Source organism: Muscardinus avellanarius (assembly GCF_963383645.1).
Source record: "Muscardinus avellanarius genome assembly, chromosome: 10".
NCBI lineage: Eukaryota > Metazoa > Chordata > Mammalia > Rodentia > Gliridae > Muscardinus > Muscardinus avellanarius.
Window position 1 is genome coordinate 105,183,988 of NC_137796.1, and position 21,369 is coordinate 105,205,356.

A 21,369-nucleotide genomic window follows, 5' to 3' on the forward strand; every position below is an offset into this window, starting at 1 on the left:
CTGCAACATTCTTGTGAGTTGTTGGGTAGTATGTACTTGGATTTTCATTCATTTCTTTTTATAAATACAAAACCTGCAGCTTGAACCTTGTTTCTGTTTTCGAATGTTGTCAACATCAGAAAAAGAGAGAGAGTGGTGATCCCTCCTCTATGCCCTGGATTTAAAGTCTTCCTCGGGACGGTGCCCAACCCAGAGATTGGCAGGAGTACCTGGCTTGACAACATCTTCTCCCTTGAAATCAGATATAGGAAGAAATGTGCTATAGGAAGGGAGAGAAGGTTAGATATAGGAGGAACTTGGAAAACAGCTGTGACTTCTCAGGAAAGAGAAGTCACAGCTCAGGAACTTCTCAGGACTTCTCAGGAAGAGAATTTCTGCAAATATTCACAAGCTCCCAGGCATCCGCGGTATGAACAGAAAGGAGGTGGTTTTGAGTCTCATGTGGGGACCAATCTCCCCATGATATGGCTGCAGACCCCAAACCACCATCCCAAGCCTGCATCTGCTCCCGGGAGAGCATTTAGCTATGTCTTCCCAGGGAGAATGAATGAGTCTACATCAAGAAAGAGATTTCATTGTCCCATTAGTCGGCTCTGATTCACACAATGACATTGACAAAGACTGAGCCTCTCCGTGATGGCAAAGCCAACAGGAGGGTGAGTATGGTCAGGCTGCTCCTTGGATGCTCTGCCGAAGCGAGGGCGTTCACACACCTTAGGTGACGCTCCAGCCCATGCCAGAGTGCCCCTGCGCTCTGTATTTCCTCTATATGGTAGGAAAACTTGCTAAACATATCTGAATCTTTTTTTTTCTTAGCATCCTGCCCAATTTAAGCCTAGGGGACAAAAGGAAAGGAACAGAAAATATGGATTCAGAGCTTACTCTGTGCTACAGGCCATGAGAAATATCGAAACCATAAAGCATGGTCCCTGGCCTCCCTCAAGGAGATTACAATATACTTGAGTAAATTAAAAATGAAATAAGAAAGTATTTGAACTCCAGTTCAGTACACTAGTCGGAGAGGGCCACGAGGCAGGAAATGATTAACTACAAAGTGACAGGAGCAGGCTGTAAATGGGACTGAGAAATCTGAATTTGCTCTCTGGTAGGAATCCGGGTCTGGTTTACCAAGTTGACTTACGCTAAAGAGAGGTGTTGTTCAGAGGGAGGGAAAAGGCAAATGGGGGGGGGGCATGAAGCACAATCTAAATGTACACCATTTTCAGTATGTTCCACTTATAAATAAAATAAAATATGGAAAAAAATAAAACCTTTGTATCTACACCTGCAGAGAATCAAGGTGGTGTTACTTGTAGCCAGACTGCTGCCGCTCCAGGCTTACAACCCTGACTATTTTGGGGACAACACCAAAAGGAAGATGTACTGTGAATGTGATGAGTCATGAGGAGAGGACCCATTTTTGTGTCCTCACAAACTCCAAAGGGAGGGGAAAGCCAGAATTTTGGAAGAGATGACATTAGTGGTTTGGGATAGAGGAAGCAGTTATGTAAGCCTCGAGGTGCAGGGCGGATGGAGAGATCTGGATGATGTGGTGGTGTTGGGTGGACAAGAAGATGACATTAGAGCCTCTTGTGACATTTGTGACTGTGTTAAGGGGCTGGGGGCTGTTGGAATACAAGGACCTGAATCAACATACCCCTCCTCATCACTCAGTCTGGAGCAATTTGTAAGGCGATAGACTTCCTTTTCTTTTCTCTCATAAATATGGATGTCCCCCCACCATGATTAACAAATCTAAGACCTTCAATGAGTCACTTAGTCTATGAAAAGGAAACTCTCTGTCCATCAAAGTAAAGAAAATGCAGGGAGGTTTGCCATCGGTTTGAAGATCTGAGTGAGAACTAGAAACCGAAGGAGCATAGAAGGACAAATGCATGCTACTTAAATGGTGCAGTAATCACATTAGAATTTTTTTTTCATACAAAAGCTAGTATTTTTAAAACGTCAAGCGTTATGACGGAAGAAAACTCGGGAGTCCTCCGTAGCAACATTTTGTAACCCAGTGTCTGTGGGGAGGATTCATGATGTCTGTAGGGAGAACAGCTCTGCTGGGGATTAACTCATGATTGAAAGTTACAGATTCCATGAGCAGGTGGTCCACCATGAGAGTGAGATTGCACAGCAAGCAGAAGATAAAGAGCTCAAAATCAAATCTGCAAGGTTATAAGTTTTAATTTGTTAAATATACAAAAGTAAAAAAAAACCATAGGAAAAGAATACAGCATTGGAATGAAAAGAACAGAAAGAACTCTAAAAGAGCCAATAATGAATGCTCCAAAGAAAATAAGATCAAAGTTAAAAGATAAAGCTAAATATTGCTAATGAAAGAATTGATGATCTAGAAAATAGAACTATGGGAATGTTTCAAATGTATCCCAAAGAGATAAAGATAGGCAAAATATTACAGCAAGTCAATAACCTAGAGAATAAAGTGAGGGGGGTCCAGAATATTTTAAACAAAATTCTCCGGAAAAAAAGTAATTATCAGAGTCGTCAGGGAAATGCTAATTAAAACAATCAGATAGCACTGCCCCCTGATTAAAATGGCAAAAATCTCCAACACCGACATCACCAATCAGCGCTGGTCAGGACGTGGAGCATCTGGAACTCGCATTCATTGCTGTGGGAACACAAATAGGATACGGTTTGGCAGCTTTCCACAAAGTTAAACAAAGCCTTATGAATTGCTGGAATATGATCCAGCAATCATGTCCCCCAATATATATCAGTTCTACATCCAGACCATGAAAGAGTATTCATCGATAAAAATAAATGAGCTATCAAGCTAGGAAAAGATACGGAGAAGCTAAAAATAAGTTCTTTCTTTTTTAAAAAATTATTTTATTAGTGCACTGCAATTGTACATCATGGTGAGGTTCAATATGATAAAAATATACATGCACACAGTTCTTTGTGTATTTCTCTCTACAACCCACCCTCCTCCTCCCTCCTCCCTCTCCACTAGTGTCGACTTGCTTCCTTCCTTCATTCCCTCTTCCCATCCTTGATTCTCTTCCCTAACCCTCTTTGAATATGCTACTGCTCGCCCCCTCTTCTCCTTCTCTCTCTCTCTCTCTCTCTCTCTCTCTCTCTCTCTCTCTCTCTCTCTCTCTCTCTCTCTGCCTGCCTGCCTGCCTGCCTCGTTTAAGGTCCCCTGTGTTTCCTATTTTCTCTCTAGCTTCCATATATGAAATAAAACATATGGCCCTTGACTTCCTAAGACTAACTAATCTCAGTTATCACGATATTCTCTAGTTCTATTTCTCTGAAAAATAACACAATTTTGTTTTTCTTTACGGTTGAGTAGAATCCCATTGAATGTATATACCACATTTCCTTTATCTGTTCATCTGCTGATGAACAAGTTGGTTCCATAATTTGGCTACTGTGAGTTGTGCCACTATAAACATGTGTATGCATGTATCAGCATAGTGTTCTGACTTTAATTCTTTAGGAAAGATGCTGCAGAACAGTATCGCTGGGTCATATGGCAGTTCTATTCCTAGTTTTTTGGTGAACCTCCAAGCTGATCTACATAGGTTATACTGATTTACAATCCTTCCAACAGTGTGTAAGAGCTCCTGTTTACCTACATTCTGGCCAGCATTTGTTATTGTTTGTATTCTTGATGATTTTCGTTCTAACTGGAGTTAGTAGACTCTCAGTGTAGTGTTAAGTACACATTTTTAAGTGAAAGAAGTCAATCTGAAAAGGCTACATATTAGTGATTCTTGGAACAGGTAAAGCTATGGGGACAGTTAAAAGACTAGGGATTCCCAGGGCCTGGGAGGGAATTGTTGGAGAATGAGTGGGGAGAGAGTTGATAATATGGGAGAGTTAGGCAAATTGATGATGGATGAGAGGTGGTTTTTTTTAGATGATGAGAATTCATGTTTTGAGTCATCAGATTGAAGAATCACCCTGAGTCTAAAGCCCAAATAAAACAAATCCACGCCTAGAGTTCACATTAAAGACAAAATGAAGCTCTCAAAAGCAGTTCGCGATAAAATGGAGAGTGCATTAAAAGTAACGACAACAATGATATCAGCTACCTTCTCACAGCTGCGGTCCAGATGAGAAGGAAATTTAATAACATCTTCGAAAGGTCAAAGAAAAATCGTTGCCAGCTCATATTCCCATGCTCAAGTCATTCAGGAGTGAAAACAAACCCAAAGCAATATACACTAACGTCACAAAACTTAAAGACCAATAAGAAATCAATAATCATGATTAACCTCTCCAAAGGAGAATCAACTTGAACTTTAGAAGTGTTTCTCTTTCTCCAAATGTCTGATTATATCTTATAAGTCATATATACAAATGCATATGTAAAATTGTCATAATTTGCATTTAACATTATAGAGATCTGCTTTGATTATTAGTATCTTTGAAAGATCATTTTTAAATGCTGAATCATAGTCTAAGTGCCATAGTTTAGTGAATTGCTAGACAGCATAATTGCTAGACATTTAGATCAGAGAACTTCCTCCTACATGGTGGCTGGATAAAATGAATACAGAAAGGAGACAAAATAATGCTAAGCATGTCTAATTTTTTTTCCTATTGAAAACTCCACCTGCTTGTTCAATTGCCTGGTGAAGTGGGATGTTTAGTTTGCAAGGGGCCATTTAGAGCCAAAGACGTCTCTTCAGTTAAAGCTTGTGCATTGCCTGTGGGTGAATTTTGGGGGGGAGGGGGGAGAATTTCTGAATGTCCTACAGAGATGGGAAAAAAGTATGAATACATTTGAGGATGACCATATGCCAAGCCCTGGCCTGGGTGTTTCCTTCCCAGCAGTAAATAGTAGCCAAGTTATTATTTATGAGAACTTACCGTGGACGGGCACGTTAGGGATTTTAGACATGTAGCTCTCCTTTGAGATCACCACACCTCTAGGAAGTTCATGCTGCTGCTAGACACATTTCACACACAGGGGGAGTGTGCTCCAAGGATAATACAGCTAGCAAAGAATAGACGTGGAACTGGAATGAAACCTCCCCACAGGAGCATGCTGCAGGCTCATCCCGCGACCTGTTCTGAGCTTGGATGATTGTTGAGGGCAAGAAAGGGTCATCAGGGTAGGAAAGACCTATTAATGACAAAAACCAAACCAAACTAAGAACTGTGCAGAATTCCCTGTACTGTATATGTTATCCGATTCCATCCTGGCTGTAATGACATCAGACAGGTGTTATTATCGTGATCATTCCACTCAACAAGTGGCCAGTCAGAGAACGGGGGGACCTCAGGAACTTGCCTTGAGTTTGCACGGCACAGTCTGTGCATCTGAGCTTTCTGTGCATCTGACGTGCAGAAACCTGTGCAGAAATGTCTGCCCCCAAGTGCTCACTCCCTGCTGGTGCTGTGTTCTGTGCAGGTGAGATGGAGGAGCTGGAGACGCTGTGGCTCACGGGGATCTGCCACAACGAGAAGAACGAGGTGATGAGCAGCCAGCTGGACGTGGACAACATGGCCGGCGTGTTCTACATGCTGGCCGCGGCCATGGCCCTCAGCCTCATCACCTTCATCTGGGAGCACCTCTTCTACTGGAAGCTGCGCTTCTGCTTCACGGGCGTGTGCTCCGACCGCCCAGGGCTGCTCTTCTCCATCAGCAGGGTCAGTACCCCCGGGGGCCACTTCCTCTAGAAGCACAGGGATCCAGAGAATAGGGCATTCCCTCACTTCTCTTTGGGGCCTGCGCATCCTCCCCTCACTTGCCCACCCTTCTCCTGCTTGTGAGAAGAGCATCCAGACTTTGTGCTTTCAGAAGTCAGGTTATATACTCAGAGGACCATAGAAACTGGGAAGGGAATGGGGACGGGTGCAGCAGGCTGGGCACGAGAAAAATCTCACGGGTAAGTTTAAGCTCAGCAATAGAACCTTGGCGGCAACACGAGAGGACGTTAGGGGTGCTGGAGACCGAGGCACACGCGTATTATTTATACCTGAGCGAGGTAGACATTTTCGCCTCCCATAAGTCTTGTCTTATGGGAATGTAGGGCCAGTATCATCAGGTGTTCTGGTTTTCAAATGAGAAAATACCATTTCATTTTTATTTCTTCAATTTTGACATGTTAATAACTAATTTCATAGAAATGTGTGTTTCCAACAATGCCTCCGTCTGGGGCCTCCATCATTAACACCCAGATAGGCTATGCAGTACTACCGACACTCCTGTGTTACAATTTATGTATGCCTCTTAGTAGAACATGGACACCAGAAGAAAATACAAAACATGTGTATGTGTAATGCAACAGACCCTGAAATGAAACACAGATGCTCAGTACCAGGAGAAAATCTATACACATAAAACAGAGAACAAAATACACACTCAACCCACTTAAACCACAGCGCAGGGTACATGTGCTAGCGGTGGTTCACATGCAATGCAGGCAAACCTGCCTTTGTGCAGCACAGGATGGCATGTGTGTGTGACCGTCAATGTACACGTGAGGCAATTCATCATCGCTCATGAGAACGCCACGGCAATGTGTATATGTATGTGGCACTTCTGTGTGCCAGGCGCCAAGAAGGCACTTGATATCCTTCATCTCATTTCATCTACAAACCAGCCGTGAGGCAGACTGCAGATTTGCACATGGCAAAATTCAAAAGTAGAAGTTAAAAGAATTGCCTCAGACCACACAGCCATACATCTCTCTATCCATCTATCTATCTTTCTATCCATCTATCTGTTTCTCTACCTACCAGTAAGTAGAGACAGGATTTGAATTCAGATGGAATAGCACCAGTGAAAGCTCTCACTCTTCCATAAGCAGCAGAACATCAAATACACGCAACACAGGAGTTGTGATACAGTTCATACTGGGAACGGAAATGTGCATGCAACTCAGGTCATGTATGTTCACTTCCGCAACACAACCTGGGCAGCTACCTGTACCATAATACAAGCATACATATGTTATGTTCATCTATTTATCCATCTTCTGTCTGTCCACCCATCTGTTTATCAATCCATCTATCTGTCCTCCTGTCTATCCATACATCTATCCATATTTCTATTCATACACCTATCCACCCATCTCTCTATCCACCCATCTATCTATCCATCCATCTATTTATCCATCTATCCATTCATTTACCCATCAATCTATCATCTATTTATCCATCTATCTATCTACCCATCTACCCATCCATCCATCCATCCGTCTATTTGTTCATCTATTTCTCTACCTATTTCTTTTATTTGCCCACCCTGATATCTTTTTTCACTGTGGAAGAATTTATTGAGTTAGAATTTGAAACACGGAAAAAAAATCATGGGTTAAAACATCTAATTTTAGATGTTGATGCTTAATGGGAAGACTAAATAATCGCTTTAAAATAAATTTGTGTATTCTTAGCATTTGGCAATTTTAAGAACTTTGGAGATTCAAAAGGTACACATTAGCTTAGTGAGGAGGATTTATTTTCTCCATTCAATTGCACTCCTAACTTGGGTGCTGTGCAAATACATTTTTCCTAATTAGCTTGATGGCATCTAAACACACAGATTGCTTAAAAATAACAACGTGCATGCATATAGCTAGGTATTATGCCAACTTTAAACTAATTCTCCCAGCCAGTTACTAATGGCTTTTCATATCCAAACGATTCTGGGATTATCTTGAGCAAATGCACACTGTTGCATTTACTTGTAATCCTGCTTGCTTTTGGAAGAGCATATCCTCTATCTGAAAAACCACTAAGGAAGCCAAGTTGATAGGATCATCATTAGGAGAAATGAACTAAATCCCTCACTGTCTTTCCAAGCATCGGGAGGGAGGGAAGCCGAGGGGAAACTGTGGAGCAGAAGAGAGGGCTCTGTTGGTGCTCCTGTATGGCAGGTGGGATTCCAGCCCCAGCCTCCCCCTTCCTAGCAGAGAGAGGCCCCAGTGCTGTAGGAGCAATGCAGGATTTCTGCACTCCCTTGAGAACTCCCAGCCACCATCACTATCATATCCTCCAAGGCTGCAGGCAGGCCTTCTTGACCATTGGCTCCTCCTCTACCCCTCCCTCCCCTAATTTTAAGTGTAGCCCGATATGTATGAACAGGACGGTCTCATTCTTAATCATACTTTCCTGCCTCTCTCATCTAATTGGGGGACTCAGAATAGGCTCAGCCACTGATGCCATAAACAGCAGAATTCTGAATTGTCCAAAACAACAAAATGGCCTTCTTTTCTGGCCAAGGGCAGCTACTACCTTTAAAACGGGTCTCCTGTATATATGCCATCTCCTGTTCCCATTGGTGTGGTACTAGGGATTGAACTCACGGGTGTGCTACCATAGGGCCACAACCCAGCCTGTTTGCTTTTTATTTTGAAACAGAGTCTCGCCAAGTTGTCCATGTTGGCCTTGAACTTGCAATCCTCCTGCCTCAGCCTCTCTAGTATCTGGAATTACAGGCATGCCCCACTGCACCCAGCCACATATGCCATCTCACACATCGGCCAACTCACGCAGCACAGAGAGCGTGCACTAAAACAAGCATCTGTTCGTTGTGTGCACACAGTCACTCGCTAAAACAAAGTCTGCAGTGGGAAATTCCAACAACAGTAAGCTCCGCCCGATGCGTGGGTCAGGGCCTGGGCCTGGTACATGTCCCCTTTCATCTTTAACCCCTATAACACACCTTGAGGTTGATAGAATCACACCCATCTTAAGGATTGGGAAACTGAGGCCTGAAAGATGAGCGTGGGAGCTTTTGGCCTTCATTTTGTGTTTTCTTGAAATGGCAAGGTAATTTTCACTTCACCAATCAGGCTAGAAAAAGGCACAGAAGAGAAATTTTCTGTGCATGCAAGGTTAGGTCACATGGTAAGTCAACTTTAGAGTTTAAGCTTTTAAAATGCTCACCCATGATGCTTGGAAACTTACGTCTTCCCTAAACCAGACATTTTTCTACATGGAGTCTAGTTTTATCATTACCGATTCTTGGGCTACCTTGAACGTCTGGTGCAGACTGAGCCATCACCAGGCGGCAGGCACGCACAGCCTCCTTTGGGCTCCACATCCTCAGAAGCTCTTGAGGATTGCAGCGCAGATGTGGACCTGAAATACAGTTGTGCACATTCCTGGCACTGCCCAGGGAGACAGCCAAAGCCTAAAGAAGACATTTAAGCCAACTTGAACCATAGTCATGGCCTTTAGCTTTTTAACAGTGACTTAAAAAACGCATCCTTCTGTCTATGGGATCTTCTTCACTTTGTTTTTGTCTGTACAAAACGCTTCTCCTCCCACTTAGCAAACAAGGCTTTCTGTCACTGGCAGAAAGCATCACACCGGTTGTCTCCTGGAATGGGAGACATAGCAAAAAAGGCCAGAGGAGTGAGAATTGTGGCTGCCTTCCCAGTGAAATCCAGCGAGAGAGCTTGGAAGCAGAAGGGAAGGTGCTTAAGGCCAACCCGCAATCAGGAGCAGAAGAAGTCAGACACGCAGGGTTTGGACCCAGGCTGGAAGGGACCCAGGAGGACAGCAGAGAGGCCTTGCCGTGCATGCCGAGATGTTCCAAGCGGCCAGGCGCCCTCTGGAGGAACAGAGCAAATTGTCTAGCACAACATGTTGTGTTGTTGCTGCTGCTATTCTCAAGTCTGAACCCACTGTGGGAACAGGAGGGCACCTTATTTCCTCAACCCATAAAATATAGCCAGAATCTATGAATAATAGAGGAGAGGAAATCAAGAGAGAACTGTGCGGGGAAGAAATAAACTCTAGCCCGGAGATCTCTCTGCCTCCCTGTTAGGGCTCAGGCTGCTCATCTAACCGGCAGGCCCAGGGGGCTTTCCAGAGCAAACCTGGGGCATGAAAGTTAGCGTCAGTTCCTTGTAACTTCCACCAAATGGGTGGTATGTGCTCACCCAGGTGTGAAAGGAGAAAGACGAAAGGGAAGGCCAGAGGTGATTGAATAGTTCATCCAGGCTCCACTTACTGAGTACCTACTGTGTTGAATGCTTTATTTACATGATTTTATCTCACCCTTGTGCTCACCCGAGGAGGGCAGGATATGATTTCCATGTTATAGATGCAGCAGTCGAGGCTCACGTAGTGGCATATCCAAGGCCAGAGAGCTGAATGGACAATGGGGGGGGGGGGCTCAACTCACACCCAGTGGGTTCCAGGTCTCTGAGCCTTCCAGATTTTCTGTAATAGGCACTCTTCCTTTTTAGTCCCTCCATCACCCTAGCTCTTCTCTGTGGCTTTCCCGAGTAGATCAACACCTGGGAAGTCTTTGCTGTGTGATATTAGTCCTGGGGAACCAGGGACAGGAGAAATCAGATAGCAGCCACCTTCCCTAGCTCAGATCCCTGGCCACCACGGGCCTCCTCCATGCACCAAGACAGCCAGCTCGCCCCAGCAGGTAGCATATTGCTCTGGAGGTGAAGAAATGGATAGAAGTTCTTAGCATGTGCAGGTGAAGAGGGGATCTAGGTAGGACAAAATGGCCAATTAGAACTGTGATCCTAACACCAACAACAGGAAGGCAAAGTATACACTTGGCTGATTCTGACATACCAGAAACACAATGATTTTCACCCATACTAGCAGAATCCCTCGAGGTCAGAATGTAAGGTTATTATGCTAATAAACAGAGTGAGGAAGGTGTAGGTTAACTCACCAGGTTAAGCAGCACCATGCTATGGGAGACATGTACATTTGTACGATCCCTACACCCTCGGTCTGGATGCGTCTGCAGCCCTGGAAACCTCAGGGGGAGGAGGTGTGGGTTTGGGGCAGGATGAACAGCCCAACTGCACAGGTCTCAGAGAAGGGGAATAAAGTAGAGACTTCAGGAAGGCAGGGAAGGGCGCCATGCCAGTTCCTGGGGCCTCAGAGAGTCTCAGCCATAAAGCCCAGGGTAGAGGGCAGCAGACAAAGGGCTGCCCAGACTCAGCAACCGTGGATGTCACAATTTACCATTCCAAGAAGGCTGGAGTGGAGGCTGTCTTTGGAAACTACAAGAAAAATGTGGTGGCACAAATGAGTTGGTTATGTCACGGTCCCATGAGCACCCCTGTGGGTTAAGCTTGTCCCGCCACAGGGGATCAATGGCACCACTGTTATCAGAGTCCACAGTTAATCACACATGCTTTCCTATCGTTTATGCCAAAGTCAGCAGCGGCTGCTGAATCAGCTTTACAAATCCCTTCTCGGGTTGGCTCCCTGCTAGCCTTGGGAGGGCCAGGTCAAATTCTGCAGCCTTGATCCGATTGTTCTCTTTAAGTTAACAGCTGTCAAAATCCGGGGTGAGTGGGAGTCTACAAATCAAAATATGATCGATGTTCTTCTGCCTGTTATTGGAGCATAGATCAAGAGCTCATCCCTTGATGATAGTTCAACAATTCCTTTTTTATTTTCTGCATTGCTGCTATGGTCCTATGTGGTTAGCTCTGAGCTACATTCCTAGTTCCAAAACAGATCCTTTTAAAGAAAATTCAGTGTGTGTGTGTGTGTGTGTGTGTGTGTGTGTGTGTGTGTGTGTTACTGGGAATTGAATCAAGGGGTGTTCTATCACTGAGATATAGCTTCAGTCCTATTATTTTTTTATTTTGAAACAGGATCTCGCTAAGTTACTGTGGGCTAGCTTTGAACTTGTGATCCCTCTGTCTCAGCCTTCAAAGTACTGGGATTATATACATGTGCCACCACACCTGGCTGTAAAGTGATTTTTTTAGAGAGGAAGTAGGAACAGAACACAACGAGGCTTAGAGATGATGGCGGTCACATTTCAGTTGCCCAGGCGTTCCCTGGACAGATTTAAAGGTGGCGTTGTTGCGGCATGAGAACTCTTCACTACTACTAGTAATGAAAACCCAATTCTGAGCCAGCTATGGTGGTTCATACCTGTAAGCCAAGTACTTAGGAGTTTGAGACAGGAGGATTTCAGGTTTTATCAGTGCATGCTAACTTAGCAAGACCCTGTTTCAAAATAGAAAATGAAAGGGCTAGCAATATATCTCAGAGTGGAGTGCCCCTGAGTTCAGTCTCCAGTGCTGAAAACACATTTAGCTGCGTTGAACACACTCACATAGAAATACACACAGACTATACTGGATCTATTAAGTAAGAAGCCAAAGAGGGCATCCGGGGGTTCACGTCCTTTCACTGGGATGGTTTCTCTCTCAGACCAACATCCCTAGATGTTAAGACTCATGTCTGTGACTCCTTATATCTGAGCATCTATACCTATGTCTATAAAAAGGCTGGCTGCCTTCACATGGTTGATTTCATGCCCTCCTTTAGGCTAATCGATGAATATGGGGAGTAAAGACTTTATGATTGGCCTGTTTGGCTCACATGTCTTGATTAGTACCTTCAGCCCATGGGTACAGGTCATTGCTGAAAATAATTACTTATGGGTGAGCCTTTGAGGTGGACTTAGTTTGTCAATGGTTACCTCTCTGGTGTCCAAATTCCAATGAGGATGCTTAAGGAACTTTAATAAAAATACAGTTTGGTGATATGGGCATTGAGAAGCCCAATTAAATGTCCTTATATGCTAGTTTGTAGGCATAGAGACATTTACAGTTGTATGAAGACCTGTTGGTCCTTTTATCAAACCCCAAGTGTGACTCTTTGCAAAGGCGTCAGATAATCCTGAGCCAGAATTAGAAGATGGTTCACAACTAGTCTCATAAGCTGAAGAAAGATCGTCAGGATCCAGAGCGAATCCCACCATTTTTCTGGGGCTCCTGCAAGAAGTTTGTGTCTCTTCCTTGAAGGGTGAGATCCAGGTAGGAAATGGCTTTTCTCCAATGGCTGCTGTTGACAGGTGTTTTCCATTGTCCCCTTGCAGGGCATCTACAGCTGCATTCATGGAGTGCACATCGAAGAGAAGAAGAAATCTCCGGACTTCAATCTGACCGGATCCCAGAGCAACATGCTAAAGCTCCTTCGGTCGGCCAAGAACATTTCCAACGTGCCCAACATGAACTCGACCCGGATAGACTCGCCCAAGAGAACCACCGACTTCATCCAGAGAGGCTCCCTCATCATGGATATGGTTTCAGACAAGGGGAATTTGATATATTCAGACAACAGGTCCTTTCAGGGGAAGGACAACATTTTTGGGGACAATATGAACGAACTCCAAACATTCGTGGCCAACAGGCACAAGGATAACCTCAATAACTATGTGTTCCAAGGACAGCACCCTCTCACCCTCAATGAGACCAACCCCAACACGGTGGAGGTGGCCGTGAGCACCGAGTCCAAAGTGAACTCCAGGCCCCGGCAGCTCTGGAAGAAATCCATGGATTCTATACGCCAGGATTCTCTGAACCAGAATCCAATCTCCCAGAGGGATGAAGGACCTGTGGAGAACAGGACCCACTCCCTTAAGAGCCCCCGGTACCTTCCAGAAGAAGTGGCCCACTCCGACATTTCAGAAGCATCGAGTCGGGCCACGTGCCACAGAGAGCTAGACAACAGCAAGAACCACAAAACCAAGGACAACTTCAAAAGGTCCTCGGCCTGCAAGTACCCCAAGGAGTGCAGCGAGGTGGAGCGCACCTACCTGAAGACCAGAGCGAGCTCTCCCAGGGACAAGATCTACACCATCGATGGGGAGAAGGAGCCCAGTTTCCACTTGGACCCTCCCCAGTTCGTGGAGAACATCACCCTGCCTGAGAACGTGGGCTTCCCAGACACCTACCAGGATCACAACGATAACTTCCGCAAGGGGGACTCCACGCTGCCCATGAACAGGAACCCCCTGCATAACGAAGACACGCTCCCCAACAATGACCAGTACAAACTCTACGCCAAGCACTTCACCTTGAAGGACAAGGGCTCCCCGCACAGCGAGGGCAGCGACCGCTACCGGCAGAACTCCACCCACTGCAGGAGCTGCCTCTCCAACCTGCCCACTTATTCGGGCCACTTCACCATGAGGTCCCCCTTCAAGTGTGACGCCTGCCTGCGGATGGGGAACCTCTACGACATCGATGAAGACCAGATGCTTCAGGAGACGGGGAACCCCGCCACCCGGGAGGAGGTCTACCAGCAGGACTGGGCGCAGAATAACGCCCTCCAGTTCCAGAAAAACAAGCTAAGGATTAGCCGCCAGCATTCCTACGATAACATTCTGGACAAACCCAGGGAGATAGACCTCAGCAGGCCCTCTCGGAGCATAAGCCTTAAGGACAGGGAGCGGCTTCTGGAGGGCAACTTGTATGGGAGCCTGTTCAGCGTCCCCTCAAGCAAACTCTCAGGCAACAAAGGCTCCCTCTTTCCCCAGGGTCTAGAGGACAGCAAGAGGAGCAAGTCTCTCTTGCCACATCACGCCTCCGATAACCCTTTCCTCCACACCTACGGGGATGACCAGCGCTTAGTTATAGGGAGATGCCCCTCGGACCCTTATAAACACTCGTTGCCATCGCAGACAGTGAATGACAGCTACCTTCGGTCGTCCTTGAGGTCAACGGCTTCGTACTGTTCCAGGGACAGTCGGGGCCACAGTGACGTGTACATTTCGGAGCATGTTATGCCTTATGCTGCAAATAAGAATAATATGTACTCTACCCCCAGGGTTTTGAATTCCTGCAGCAATAGACGCGTGTACAAGAAAATGCCTAGTATCGAATCTGATGTTTAAAAATCTCCCATTAATGTTTTACCTATAGGGAAACATACGTATGGCCAATGCTCTGGAGGGTGAATGTTGGATGTCCGATAGTGCCCTGCTAAGAGGAAGAGGACTTAGGGAGGTATTATTTTTTTTTGTTGGCTCTTTTGCACATGGCTCTATGCCTAATCTTCCACTCAAGGAATCTTGTGAGGCGTGTGTGCTGAGCGCAGCAGGTACCAGAGAGGAGAGTCCTTAACCAAAAACAAACAAGTAAGTCAGGGGCAAGTCCCCCGGATGGATGGGCCTTCTAGCTAAGTTGGCAATAAGGATACACTGGACGGTGACTGGGATGTTAGGATTTCCTATATTCCAGATTCCATTAGCATCTGTCCACCATGTAATTCCCTCATCAGAAATGCCTAGTGGTTTCTCTACCCCAGAATAAGCAATATGGTATGCATGTAAATCTGACACCAACAATAGGACAGTTAAGAATGCATCTGCACTGTACCGAGATTGACATCTGCAAGAGATAGGGAGTCTGGCTCGTCACAGATCTCGGCTTCCATTCTTAGGCCTTTCCATCACTGCCCAGGCCCAACCCAAGAACTCCAGGCTCCCTCCCTTTCCCCCACACACAAAAAAAATAGCAAATCCCTGTGTATCCGTGGTTCCTCTGCTACCTTCACGACAGTCCGTTCCCAAGACACACCTGGAACACAAAGCCAGACGGGCTCTCAGGAGGAGAGCTACCAGGAGCTCTTTGGATGTCGATGTGCGTGTTCCTCCCACCCCTCAACTTCAGTGGTCTTGTTCAGCACCGCATAAACTAGCGCACTTATGTCTGCGATGCCCACGCGTGGATCTTCTGTCCGTGACACAGTTGCCGTTGTAGTTTCTCCTGAAGACTCTTGTGTACGTAAGTTCGCATTTCCTCCCTCCTGGTGATGACTCAGGGTTGTATAGTATCTGTTACCCCGTTCCTCCCAAAGTAACCGTAACTCGTTCAGTCCCCAGGCGGCCACGGTGGTGTCTAATTAGCTGTGTGTCGCTGTTCCCAGGGTTGTAAATGTAGTGACGTGTGTCAGCAACCATATGTGTATTGTGATCTGTCAGGAGCACCATGCCATCTGTCTGCCCAAGCCTAGCCTGGTTTTAGGTTTCTCTTCCTTAATGTCATGAAGCTTTCGTGGACACTCATTGCCACTCCCAACCTCCACAAACCAAAAGCCTTCCAGACATGAGATGCTCACACATCTATTGTGAGCACCCTCCCAACTGGATCAGCCCGTGAGACAAGTGATTCTCTCTTCCCAAGTTTTCTCTCTCTTGGGGGCACACTGCTTCAACAAACTGCAGACCAGCCTCCGCGAGAAACTCCTCAGCACCTTCCTCATCTGCTCCATCCCATTCTTATTCCGCTCAAACCTACGCATATATGATGTGAATGCTAATTATTATCAAAAACAGATGGAGGCAGAGGGGGTATATTGTATGCATGGGGAACTTCTTAGCACAGCACCTACCACATAAAAAAGATAGTTGTTAAGGTTATGACACTTAATCAGGCCAGGATTTTGTAGTTTGAACATCAAACATTATAAAACCAGCAGACAATATGAATTCTCTACTTTATATGGTTCTACTCCATTCCCTAGTATATCTTTACTATATGAATACCCTTGAAATCGTTGGCTAACCAGCCATCAGTTTTTGCAAAGGACTTCAGTCTGTTTGGTTTTGTGCTACAGAGACTCCAAGCTCACGGACCTAGCCTAGCCATTTCCTGTTTTCTTTCTGATTTTTTTCTCTTGGTTCTTGGAGAAGGGGAGAATGGCAAGTTGAAAATATTACCGTTTCTTTTTCTTGTAATGTGCTGTTTTATTGGTAGTATTTTCCTGCAAAAAGAAAGGATGGTTTTCTTAGAGCTCAAGGATACATCGAATGGATCCATCTTTGCCAAAGTCCACCTGACCTACAATATCTCTAGACTGATGACAAGTGGTGGGCAGGAATTGGAGTGTCAGTAGTGGAATGGCAGAGGGAGGCATGGGAGAAGACATCTTCCCATAATCTTTGAAAGGTAGAAGGGACCAACGTGCTTGAAAATTATGGTTTATTTTTTTGGAAGCTGCATCTTTGCTACCCTAAGACCCAGAAATGGAGAAGCCTGAATTAAAGGGTCTGAAAGAGTCACCCCAGTTTCTGATATTATGTTTAAACTTCTGTGACTGTGTAGTCACTTAGCACTGTCTGCCTGTGTCTCCCTTTGCATTCCAGACCTGTATCTCCCAGCTCAAATCACCACTGTCTCCTCATGTGACCAGCATGTCTTAACAGGAAATAAATTTTAAAAGTCTCCCCTGAAAACAGGGCAATAATATGTCATCAATCCAAAGAGGCTGTCTGTCTTCCTCTGGTATCCTCAGAGCCCAGTGGGGGTGGGGGCTGCCAAATGCCACAAAATCTCCAGGGAGAGTGCAAATTACACTTGGATTTACTCCAGACATCAAAAAGCCTTCTAATCGCGGAGTTATTTTCACTCTTAACCCCATACGCCTCTGAATAAAGAAACTAAAAATGTGGCTTTTGGAAGAGCCAACAATAATATGGTGGGGAAAAACATACCCCTTTAATATTGAAGATGTTTTTAGAACTAACGAATAACTAATTGGAAATTCCCTTCTCCATTAATTCACTGGCTCTTAGATGTGATGATTTTAAACAAGATCAGCTCCTGATCAGATGGTCAATTCTCAAGTGAAAGACGGGGAAATAGAGCTATCCAAGGGCAACTCATCTTAGTTCATTTCTTTGGGAAAGGAATATCAGGGATGTAACATCCAGGGGTCACTGGCATCTCTAATAGGGAAGGTGACAAAATTAGGTAGGAAGCCTTGAAGTAATAATCCATCACAGAGGGTTCCTATGACACATCCCACCTCTGTGATCTTGGGAGTGTGTGTGTGTGTGTGTGTGTGTGTGTGAGTGTGTGTGTGTGTGTGTGTGTGCCAAGAAGCCAGAATCTCTGAACCCAGCTGCCTTGTTTTTACCTCACACAAGTCAACACTACCACCCATAAAGATATTTCATTAACCACAAATGGTTTTTCTCTCTTGAAATGTGCCCAACCAATCCTCAGATAGATCTACCTGGATGCAAATGGCTGGGCTTCTGCCCATGGGTAGTGTGTGCACTTGCAACCAGTTTAATATATTCTCTTTAAGAGAGTTTTCAGGGGCATGAAATCCACTCTGGGGAATCTTCATGCTTTGAAAAATAGTTTCCATCAACCTTATACCTGCAAGCTCCTACGCTACTCCTGGTTTCAGCGCTCCAAGTAGACAAGTCCCCGGTGAGTTCGTTTTTCTGTCAGTAAGACCTCCAAGAGACTTGGGAGGTTACTGTTCAGTCCTTTGCAATCTCTTTCCATTATTTCAGATAGCACCAAGAATGAATGTCTCATGGCTTATATTTGGTTTTTCCATCTCTGTTTCAGAGGATGCCTGAGAATACTGCAAACATAGCTTTTCTGATCAAAGCATTAAAATTCACCCATTGCAGCAAAATTCATCAAATCAATTCATGCTTATTTTCTGGGGAGAAAAGAGAGGATTACACCTTGTTTACAAATGAAATAGTTTCATTTAAGTGGGACAGTAGCCAAGGTGGTTAATTAGTCAAAAGATCCACGGTAGTCACACAGTCATACACTGTTTATTCTATTTGATATGTCTACCACTGATGTGTAGTTAATATTCTGCATCCTTCTCAGGAAATGACAAATGCCCTGAATTCTTTGCAAATAGAATTGCTAATGAAACAGGGAAAAAAGAAAGTTGGTGTTAATTAAATGGTGATTAAAAATTTATCTCTTTTATGCCTAAAAAGTGCAGCTTTAATAATCGGTTGTCATATAAATAAATACCTTGCATTGAAATCCCTTGTGGTTTAAGACCTAAATAAATACTAATTTGAGAAACCTAACTATCTTTCAGGGGAGCTGAATATATTTGTTAACACTTGTACACATTCCCGTTCTGTTTCTCTTTGTGTAACTCTTGTGTATGACTCCTTGAGAAGAAGACACGATTATTTTTTATTTGGTTGGCTTCCCCCCCCCCAAAATGGAACTTGTATTAACTGTGGCTGTAGTAGACAGAACTTTTCTTTGAGAAAAGAATTTGCGTAGGTAGAAGCTAAATTCACTGGCCAACGTGTAAAATGAGTCCGGAGTTCTGTGTAAAGGCGGCGTTTCTCCCAAAGGCATCATTTATTTTCACTTGGATCAAAATTAAGCCTTTCAGGATTCCCCATCTGCTTTTGGTAAACAGGGTTGAAAGTGCTCATCAGAAGATCTCGTGGGGTCTATACTTGAACAGTCCTCCCAACATGCAGCCTGCCCTTCCCCACTCAGAACCCTTTATCCCGTACCGTGTCCATACTTAATTGTTCCAGACGGGGTCAGCTTGCCACCTGTTACAGATCAGAGATCATTCAATGCACTTATCCTGTGAATACAGATGCTCGTGTACACTTGTGTATAATATACATGCTTGATTTCTACAATCCACACATACGTGTGTTATCCAAATAAAATTGTACATATTGTAAAGTTTATGTTAAGAAAAAAAAGTAAATGGTGATGATGGTACTGATGCAGAGAAAACCCACGTTCTGATTATTTTGATGGAAGGGTGTTTCTGTAGAGAGGGCACTATATTTTTTTAACCTCAGTTCTAGGGAAGGTGATAAAGCCCAAGTGGGATTCGGATGTTGGTGTTCTTGGTCCCTTGGGGAGAAACATTTTGGGGTGGGTGGTGTGTAATGTGTGCCGCTCACACTCTCTTTAGGAGGCGACGGTAGTGTGAACTTGTGTGTGACTTCTGTTTAAAAAAAATCTACGGCATAAAGTTCCTGTTTGAATACCGTACCCTCTTCCCCAGCCATGTACTCTTTCTATGCCTAGAAGAGTTGCCAGGAGAGTATCAGCTGAGGGTATCTGCCTGGAAGGGTCTAGAAAAGCAGAATTTGTAGAACTACACCAAGACTTGGGGAAGGGGAAGGGAGATGAGCAAATGAGGTCTACAAGGTGGAAGCCATATGTCTGAGATAAGGTAGGAAGGGCTGGAGCCTGACACCGAGTGGTCTGATCTCTAGCTCAGTCCTCCTTTACCAGGCTGACCTGTCTCTAGGTTTCTTTCAGGAGGGAACTCCTGGTACCTCCGAGATGAGAGCCAGAGAACCCCGTAGAACTGACCTTCATTTATTTGCTTTTCGTCTGTACAGACTCAGGCATGCCTCTTTGACACAGTTTTCCCTAACACTTCCTTCACAATCCCTCCTGGTCTCAGAGTCCTTAAGAAGAGAAAACTTCTGAGAAGGATCAACAGGGAGTATGATTTCAAACCTCAAACCAAAGACAGAAGCTGGCAGCAGTCATGAAGTAATAGTCCTATCTCCCATGCACCGGGGCAGAACCAAGTAGTACCTTGAGCAGGTAATAGACTATGACTAAACACCCACTGTCTCTTGAAGCCCAGATTGGGATTAGGAGACTGCAGAGGAAATAGAAAATACAGCCTCTTCCTGGAAGTAGCTTGTCGTCTAGAAAATTCAATTCTCTAATACGAAATATAACTAAGTACCTATAAAGGGAGACAAACCAAGCAGTAAAAACTAGGAACAAAAAAAGTAGAAATTGTCAATAAGGTAATTGCCACGAAATAAAAATTAATATGATTCTAGGATCATACCTTAAAGAAAATAAGCTCTCCTGAACCTTTAAGTAGCATCAGAGGATGTAGCCAGTGCTCCTGGAAATGCCTTTGATATGTTTAAGCCTTCAGAGGAGGTGTTTGGGGAGCCCAGGGCAGCAGGGTGAACACTGACCCTTCTACATTTTTGCAGAGGCAGGTTTGGGTCTGGTTCCAACCAGTTCTTCCCCCTCCCCTTGTCAGATCATTCCTCCTCGCAGCTTTGCCCTATGACATCTACTTCAAAAAAGGGTTAAACAGTTCTTCAAAGGGTTAGAACATAGACCATGACATTAAAAAAATGAGACATGTCTCTAAAGGTTTTTTGGTTGGTTGGTTGGTTGGTTGGTTGGTTGGTTGGTTGGTTGGTTTTGGTTTTGACTTGGAAGGACACTTTTGGTAGCCCAGAGTACCAATGAATCAGGGAAGGAAATGGGGAGAACTCTTTGTAGAGTCTTAAGTGCCTATTCTTGTGACTGGTGAAAAGAGCGTGTCAGGTTCCCTAGACAGAAAAATGGGCCATGAATGAATCTAGATATACTTCAGGAAGGATGGCACGGTAGAGAATGTACTCAGTCCATCCCACTCTGCATAGTACTGAAATGTTAGATTCTATTTATCCCAAGAATATGCCTTGGGTCCTCACCTAAACTGTGCAATATAAAAATAGATCTACATTGAATATAGCACATATTCTCGGCACATCCTAGAATGTGATGCTCAAAATAACCATAAAAGTATGATTTCTCCCATTTTACAGGCAAGGAAACCGAGGCTCAGGTTGTTCTCAGCCTCGATAGAAACAAAAATGAATTAGCTAGTAAATTCTTAGCATTAAATATAGTCTCCAAGTGCCCAAGCTCCTTCAGGGAGGTCAGACCAAATGTCGTAAAAAGATGTGCTATTTTGAGGACCCCAGGCTTTCTCTCGAGGGCTGGCCTCTGTGACGAGAGGGTGTGTCGGTGTCTACGCCTTGGTGTCCAGTTGGGGACTTATGAAGTACTCCTGGGGACCTCACCTGTG

General features: G+C 44.7%; 1 protein-coding gene across 1 annotated transcript in view; it reads left to right on the top strand.

Annotated features, from left to right (window-relative positions):
- The window catches only part of GRIN2A (glutamate ionotropic receptor NMDA type subunit 2A), a gene marked incomplete at both ends in the record, with an annotated part of 411,861 nt that extends 397,244 nt beyond the window's left edge, over positions 1–14,617 (top strand). Inside the window, 2 exons of the mRNA XM_080704218.1 lie at positions 5,399–5,637; positions 12,818–14,617. Of these exons, the coding sequence (XP_080560344.1) occupies positions 5,399–5,637; positions 12,818–14,617 (2,039 nt within the window). The remainder of the gene's footprint in view (positions 1–5,398; positions 5,638–12,817) is intronic.
- Between the last annotated feature and the right edge of the window lie 6,752 nt (positions 14,618–21,369).